This window comes from Frankliniella occidentalis, unplaced genomic scaffold (assembly GCF_000697945.3).
Source record: "Frankliniella occidentalis isolate FOCC.00 unplaced genomic scaffold, Focc_3.1 Scaffold363, whole genome shotgun sequence".
Taxonomy (NCBI): domain Eukaryota; kingdom Metazoa; phylum Arthropoda; class Insecta; order Thysanoptera; family Thripidae; genus Frankliniella; species Frankliniella occidentalis.
In genome coordinates, this window is record NW_026267486.1 from 20,598 (window position 1) to 28,877 (window position 8,280).

The window sequence follows — 8,280 nt, forward strand, 5'->3', positions numbered from 1 at the left end:
CCCCCCCCCCCCCCCATTTTTCAGAAAAAATTGCGTAAAGATACTACTCACTGTACTGTAGGGGAATATCAATCAAACGACAAAAAAATGGAGTGTTTAACAAACGGCCTACTCCTCCACGGAACGAAATCGTCAGCTCCGCTTCGCTGTTTCGGCAACCCCGTTCGGTAGGCTCACGGTCTGCTTTGCCGGGCAAGCACCCAGAGACGCCCAGAGTCAGAGGGCAAATAGAGTAAAACACGTCTTCTCTTCTCACGGTTCACAGCCGCGGATTGCAATGAATAGGCCTCTGACGATCGTGCTGCTGGTCGCCGCGATCGTGATCCAGACTCTGTTCGCGCTGCCCAGCGCGGAACGGGACAGCAACGCGGATGAATACAAACTGCCGGCAGACCTTCTGATCGGAGCTGGTTTGTCAGCGGTGCAGACCGAAGGGGCCTGGGATGTAGACGGTGAGCAAACGAATCATACCGTTGAGTCTATCTACTAAATGCACAGCTATATTCTTATTGCAACCCCAGACAACGCTTACCACGGTCACCCTCCTTGCTTTTATTCAAAGTACCCGCAAGAACCATTTCGGAAGAATTTAATGAAATATAGTTTCGTTCCGTTCCCTTTTGTTCTGTAACGAAAGGAACAGAACATTTCGCTACCACGCTCGTGAACCGGCATCTTTCGGTTGTGCCAAAAACCAATTTGTTTTAGAAAGTCTAATAATCACCGTTTCAAAGAATTTTCAAGCTTTATTTGAATTGCTAAGCCAGCAATCGGGGCTCACCTAATTTCAGAGCTGCTATGCTCGTCCTGTGAAGTTTGATGTGTGTGCGAGGACCGTGTATCGAAACCGATTTTAAAAGGTGCCAACGAGTGCAAGCACGTCTACAAGCACTTAAAATTTTCAGTAAGTAACTTGAACCAGCAACAACAACTCAAAATTTTAACCGATTATGCCTAAATTTTCCGTGATAACTTACTTTATAAATGGTCACACATTGGATTTTTTATTATTAGACTTTTCTTAAACGGATTGGTTCGTGGCAAAACCGAACCGAAGGATGACGGTTCACATGCGTGGAAGCGAAATGTTCTGTTCTTTGCGTCCCGGAACGAAAGGGAACGCAACGCACAACATTTCATTAAAATCGTCCGGAATGGTTCTCGCGGGCACTCCAAACAAAAGCAAGGAATTGCGTTTCTTTTCAGGAGTATCCGTTCGGAATTTGGCGACGACGTTTTGCGGGGGTGCGCGGAAAAAAAAGACTTAGTTGTGATGTTTCTTTTTCCGTGTGCTTACATGCTCATTTTGGTGGTAGCACCGAGAACGTTGTGGTCACTGTTAGGAAAAAATAATTTTTTGTTTCGATCATTATTTTTTTCAAAAGGTATGTGACTGAATGCCATTTAAAAACAGAAGTTTGACTTTTTTTTCACCTACAGGTAAGGCAGAGAGCTCAGTGGACTGGGTCCTCAACACGATGAAAATGGACCCAAACCATAAGGTAGCAGCAAACTCCTACAATCGCTTCCGCGAAGATGTTAAAATGGCAGCTGAGCTCAAAGTAAGTGCTTTAACATTAACTCAGTGCGTTAACCCTCCGGAGACCACGAATCGACGTGTCCATGTGAACATTAGAGGATGCATTTGTGTGTTTTTTCGTTACTTGAAACATTAAACCCTCAAAGGTGCGTTAGCAAATGCCAGTACAATAAGTAGACACACTACTATAAACGATCTTGTCAAAAACAACAAACTAGGCCCAAGGCCCGCTCTCCCGCGCCGCCAAACCAATTTGCCAACTCCCCTTCGCTCTACCGGCAACTTGGTGGTATGCAATCGAATTCAGTTAAAACCACCTTTTGGCAAGGTATATTTTTGCTATCTATTTCATAGATAAACTTTATGTATTTGGGTGTATATTAGATTATAAGTGAAAAGGGTATTTCGGGTAAGGGGAGCGGGGGAAACTGCCCTGTCCACTGCTGGTTGCATCTCTGCCGTTGATCCGCGGGGGAGAGGGGAGGGCAGCGGGGCGGCGCAAAGTCTACTGCGCATGCGCAGTTCGCAGGCGGAGACGGATCCAGCAGCCGCTCGGCCGTTTCGTTTACGCTGCTTCGCTAACCCAAAATACCCTTGGCCAGCGCACCCAAGCCAGCGGACCAAGGCATCGTCACTTATAGTCGAATATACGCCGAAGCCGAAATACATGGTCAAAAGACAAAAGTGGTAACATTTTCAGATTCAGTTTGTCAAGATCTAGCTGCAAGTGTTATTCGTTTTTTGAATTGCGTCCGATTTTAGGATAAACATTGCCTTAAGTTAGACAGACTGCGGCGTAGCCAGCTCATGCGCTGCAAGCGGCTCAGAAGGTCTTTTTAGCCTGCCCTTCTGCTTTGAAAAAGCTATCCAGAGGGCTTATGGCAAACGACCTCGTGTGTGTCTGTCTGTCTGTGTGTCTGTCTGTTCCACTAGAAGGAGATGTGCTAGAGACTTGAAATTTTAAGGGTATTTTAAGGTCCACTCCTAGAGAACGAACCGCCTACGGCAAATCCTGGCAATCACCCCAAAGGGTGTGAATAGGGGTATCCAAGGTTCAACAAGCAGGCCCGCCCTTCCGCCAAACGAAGTTGCCAGCTCCGCTTCGCTCCGCCGGCAACTCCGTTCGGCAGGGGCCGGGCCTGCTTGGCCTGCCGGCGGCGATGGTCGGGCCTGCGGCCCGACCATTTCTGTCACGCGATTTGCTGAAGAACATGATCGAATGATGTAGCGGGCCTTCGGCCCGCTTAAACCCGTCATCTTTGAGTTTGCCCCAATGACTCGAGAAAGGGATGTAACGGTGAAGCACCGCGACTACAACCCACCCTTCTGCTTAGATAACGGTTTTTTGGGGGTGGGGGAAAGTTTCCTTTCTATTTTTCGGTTTTTAGGCCCTTTTCTACATGTTATTGTTCACTATGACAATTTTTAGCTTATTTTCGTCTAAAAAGACCCTCTAGCGCGTAAACGGTTAGAGATAGCGCAAAACGGACGAAATTTTCGCCCAGGGCTCTACTTTCACAAGTTACCCCTTAGGAAATCATAAAAAAAATATTTTTTCCAACTTTTTTGGCCTTTCCTGTTTTCTTCGATACCCCCTTTCAGCCCCTTAGGGGTGGCTGACAGGATTTGCCGTAGGCGTTTTGTTTTGTGGGAGTGAACCTTGAGATCCCCTGAAAATTTGAAGTCTCTAGCACATCTCCTTCTTGTGGAACAGACAGACAGACACACAGACACACAGACAGACAGACAGACACGAGGTCGTTTGCATAAGCCCGCTGGATAGCTTCTTCAAAGCAGAAGGGCGGGCTAAAAATTGTCGAAAACGGAATTTGTTTTTATGCTCTGCTCAGGGGTAACACGTCAAAGTAGAGATCTCTGGAAATTTCGTCCGTTTCGCTCTATCTCTAACCGTCTAGGCGCTAGAGGGTCTTTTTTGACGAAAATAAGCTAAAAATTGTCATAAAGAACAATAAGTTGTAGAAAAAGGCCTAAAAACCGTAAAATAGAAAGGAAACTCTCCCCCCACCCCTAAAAAACGTTTTCTAAGCAGAAGGGTGGGTTGTAGTCGCGGTGCTTCACCGTTACATCCCTTTCTCGAGTCTTCGGGGCGAACTCAAAGACGACGGGTTTAAGCGGGCTGAAGGCCCGGTACATCATTTGATTATGTTCTTCAGCAAATCGCGTGACAGAAATGGTCGGGCCGCAGGCCTGACCATCGCCGCCGGCAGGCCAAGCAGGCCCGGCCCCTGCCGAACGGAGTTGCCCAGCGGAGCGAAGCGGAGCTGGCAACTTCGTTTGGCGGAAGGGCGGGCTGCTTGTTAGTGTGTATGCTCCGCATTGCGATTTCCTTCATTCTACCATGGTAAGTTTCTATCTCTTCCATTAAATTTTTACTTCTCTGTTCCTTGCAGTTGGACCTGTATAAATTCTCCATTTCGTGGGCTCGAGTTCTGCCTACTGCGGATGCTGACGCCCCTAATGCAGCTGGCGTAACATTTTACAATAACCTCATCGACGAAATCATAGCGAAGGGCATGACCCCTATGGTAAGGATGAACAACATTTCATCCCGTTTAACGTCACCTCCCTAGCCTTTTAGTCAGAGTAACACAGAGCGCAAGGGTGAAATGTACCGCTGGAAACGTTTATGTTGCAACATATTTAACGTTAAATCACTGTGGAACGAAAATTATTTTAGGGCACAAGGAGGAGTCTGCAGGTAACTGCGTAGGGCGGGCACTATTCGGGCACCTCGCTCTGCGCGCATAAAAAAGTGACCACTGCCCGCCCGGAGAGCCTAAGGAGCGCCCGGCCCTGCCCTGCCCGGCGGGCAACGAGGTGCCCGTGGGCTCTTGCTGCCCGCTAGCTGAGCGTCTCTCTCACACCAACGCGTTTCGCCGCCTCTGAGGTCTGAGATGCCCGAAAGTGCCCGTGGTTTGGCGGGCTGTTGCGGTGACAGCATGTGGCAGCGCTTTGGGATCGCACGGGCACCTCGCCGGTGGAATCCAAGCGCTCGCTGTGAGGTGCCCAATGCCGCCCGCCCTACGCAGGTCCCTGGTAGTCTGAGGACTTCCGATGATTGGGTAACGACAATTCAGTGAACGCTTTTCTTTCTACTCATCACTCGTTCACGCTCATGTGTGTCTTCCCGTTCAAAAGATAATGGCGAGATAGTGAAATAACGTTTTTTTAAAGTTAGCACGCCCTGGTTTTTAGGCCGTCGGTTCAGACTGACTTGTGCGTCTGGTAGGAGCCAGCCTGATCTAGTTGACATACAAGCCAGCGCAATCAGCCAGCGCCAAGCCCCAGTCCCCGCCCAGCTAGTATACATGGGCTTGTGTGCGGGTTGGGGTTCGATAGATCCCGTTCACCTCCGTCACCCGGTCACCCGAAGATAGAAATTGGGGTTCTTGTTCTATCCGCGATGTGGCGCGGGCCTCAACGCTGTACCAAGGGAGCTAGAGTGGAGGAGGTTGCCCGACTCGGCCGCGCGACGGGCGCATAAAAGGACCCCACTCCTCCACCCCCCGCCCGCTGACCCAGCCTTGCCGTGCGCGACGCCCAAGGGCCCCAGCCAGCCCGGCCCGACGTTTTATTCTTTTGATTTCCTTGCTTTTAATTTTTATTAATTCCCATGGTTGTTTCCGTTTTGTTAATGCCGAGGGGGAAATCACTTGCGAAATAGTTCGTACACCTTCCCCCGAAATAGTCCGAAATAAAGGCGAAATAGAGGCGAAATAGAGCGAAATAGAGCGAAATAAAGACGAAATAGACGCGAAATAGTCGGTGAAATAGTCGCGAAATACCCCTGAAATACTCCGAAATAGCGCGAAATAGCCTGAAATAATCCGAAATAGGCGGGAAATAGCCGAAATGGCAGGAGAAATAACCGAAATGGTAGGAGAAATACTAAGAAATAGTCCGTACGCTACGAACCCTAGTGATTTCCCCCTCGGTTGATGCCAGCTATGAAGTCATTCGTCGACTGACTCTTCTACAGCCCAGCTAGCCAGTTTCTTAACGTGATATTTGTAGTTTACGATTTGTTGCAGGTCACAATGTATCATTTCGACCACCCTAGAATATTAGAAGATAAATTTAAGGGTTGGCAAGACAAACAGATGGCAGATAAGTTTGCTGAGTATGCCGGTTTCCTCTTCAAAACTTTCGGTGACAGGGTAAGTTGAAATTACGACACACAACTAAGCAAAGGGCATGTTCACCTAAGTGTCGATCCGTAGTCTTTGACTCAGTATCATTCAAATCGTCACTCCGTTCAAGTGCACTACATAGACCGAAGTTCTTTGGTATGTTCTTCTTTTCAATAAGATTGTTAACCGAGTCATCACGGCCGTAGACATCAACTTCGGCCCTTTTAAAATGTCATTACTCTCCCAAACACAAATTCATGAAGTGCATAAAAATGTATAACCATAATTTAACAATTTAAACATCTCAAATGTCCACTCTAATTAATACTCAACTATACCTTAGCACAAGCTTACCTCTTTTTTAAATTTTTAACTTACATATGTACAGGTTAAGCACTGGGTTACTATCAATGAGCCCAATATGTATTGCGCTTACTTCACTAACATGTATGTACAAGCGGGCTTGCGAAAACGAGAAGAAGTCGACCAGTACGAGTGCATTCACAACAATATATTGGCCCACATGAAAGCAAGACAAGTCTTTAAAAGGAGAAGTTATGATGGTAAGAAAAGCAATTTGGGGAGAAATCGAAAACATACTGTTATCGTGAATACTTGTACATCTTTGATTGGATTTGACGCGTTTTAACCGAGGCTTTTACTTATATTATTATAACGCATGTTTTGACCAACAGTCAGAAAAGCTTGTACTTTACTTTCAACTTACTTTCGCTATGAAAGTATTGGCTATGTATGTCTACCTTTTACATTGTTTTCTTTACTTTTTCGTTAATGGTGATGTTGAATTTTCTAGGAAAACTTGGCTACAGTACGCTGTTGATGTACGCTCAACCAGCAACTATAAGTCCTGAAGATGTATATGCCGCAAACGTCTTTAACGAACTTCACGCAGGATCTTCGCTACATCCAGTTGTCTATGGAGATTACCCACAGGTATTCGTGGCTAACTACCATTTGAAACAAACGCACCTTTTCTGTCTATCTTAAGAGAATCTCGAGAAAGCAAGGCAACATTTGCGGAAGTGCTTTACTCAGCACGGGCTCTTTCAACCTTCAGCCGGTACATCAGCCAGTAGCAACTCCCTACGGCTCCACTGCTGGTCCAGCGCGCTGCTATCTTCTATTTGTCATATCTTTGTACCGAACCTCCTCAAAACCGCCGTACGGCGCTAGATATGAAAAGTTACAAGAAATGTAAGGTTGTTAACGAGAGTTGCCAAATCGAACCGGGCACGGACACATTTTTGAATGAAAGTTAAACGGGGTCCAGAGTCGTGACAAGGGGCACCCTATTTTCCTGGTTTTCCTGGTTAAAACCGCGTTTGACCTGCCAGCCACCAGTTAAAAAAAGTGTTCTATAGGCCATGCCGAATAAGAATAGCACGATGGACTTAAGATCTTTCTGCCCGACGCGAAAAGATTTGTTTGCTTTTGGTATGCTTTCGGTACGCTATCGGTTCGCGGAGGGTCGCGCTCGGTGCGCCGATGGGTCGCCGAGGTTCGTCAGGCTCCTGGGCGACGTACAAGATTCGCCGGAGGTTCGCGCCGGAGCGACCTTTGTGTGTCATCGAGTCGCTCCATGCGCGGACGGGCGACCTGAGTATGTTTTCAAGTCGCTCCGAGACGACCAGAGCGACCCCAGTACGCTTTCGGTTTACCTGGAGAGCCCCGGGTAGTCGGGGTATTTTCCTTCCCTGGAAACCCCGGCCGGGGGCTAGCGCTAATCCCTAGACCGGCGCACTTGAGAGCAGAAGAGGAGAACGATGGGGCGGCCCCCGAAACCCCCGGAGCCCGACGGCTCCTCTGCAATGCACACTGCACACTTTGGCAGCTGGACACAGCGACCACGTCAGTCTACATACGAGTTGAAGTCGCAGAGAGGACGCACTCGTAGAGAGAGGACGCATGCCTCCGTACAACTATGCACATACGTAATGTACGCACAATTTTAAGCGATATTATGCATAATTACGGAGAATGTTGTACACAGTTACGTAAATTTTGAACGTAGGTTATGTTTGTGGACAGTTGTACGCAGCTTCGCACAAAACAGAACATTTTCAGTCAGTGCCCGCCGCAAAATAATTTGTTCACATTATGTGTGCGTTCTGCTCGCGTCGCGAAGAGGGGGACTTCAGTACGCTTTCAGGTCGCTCGCGGTTCGTCGGTTACAATCTTCTGGCTCGTAGAGCCTCGAGGCTGGCCGAGGAGGGACCCCGGTATCGGACACGGTCCCCTTACCGGCGAACTCGTGGTCTAGTGGTCAAGGTGACGGGTTCCTAACTCGGATGACCGAGGTTCGAGTACCAGCAAAGGTAAAGTACTTTCCAATTAAATGTAATTAAATAAAATTACTACGGTGAAGTAGAGGAAGAGGGACGGGCCAGGGAAAAGTAACAATCGATAAAAACCACAAAGAAAATATTTTCCTTTTTGGCTATCGGAATACCTCTGCCTACCCGCTCTGCACATCTCCTACCCGGGTACTGCCCCCTAGATTCCGACATCAAAATGTGCATCTAGAGCGTACTTAAAACGAACATTTGGCGTACTGCAAGCGAACACTCA

The 8,280-nt window shown here is 47.9% G+C and overlaps 1 protein-coding gene across 1 annotated transcript in view; it reads left to right on the top strand.

Annotated features, from left to right (window-relative positions):
* The window catches only part of LOC113212232 (uncharacterized), an 11,124-nt gene extending 2,850 nt beyond the window's left edge, over nucleotides 1–8,274 (top strand). Inside the window, exons 2-7 of the mRNA XM_052274255.1 lie at nucleotides 266–452; nucleotides 1,441–1,562; nucleotides 3,952–4,086; nucleotides 5,593–5,718; nucleotides 6,080–6,254; nucleotides 6,506–8,274. Of these exons, the coding sequence (XP_052130215.1) occupies nucleotides 266–452; nucleotides 1,441–1,562; nucleotides 3,952–4,086; nucleotides 5,593–5,718; nucleotides 6,080–6,254; nucleotides 6,506–6,699 (939 nt within the window). The 3' untranslated portion in view covers nucleotides 6,700–8,274. The remainder of the gene's footprint in view (nucleotides 1–265; nucleotides 453–1,440; nucleotides 1,563–3,951; nucleotides 4,087–5,592; nucleotides 5,719–6,079; nucleotides 6,255–6,505) is intronic.
* The last annotated feature ends 6 nt before the right edge of the window (nucleotides 8,275–8,280 follow it).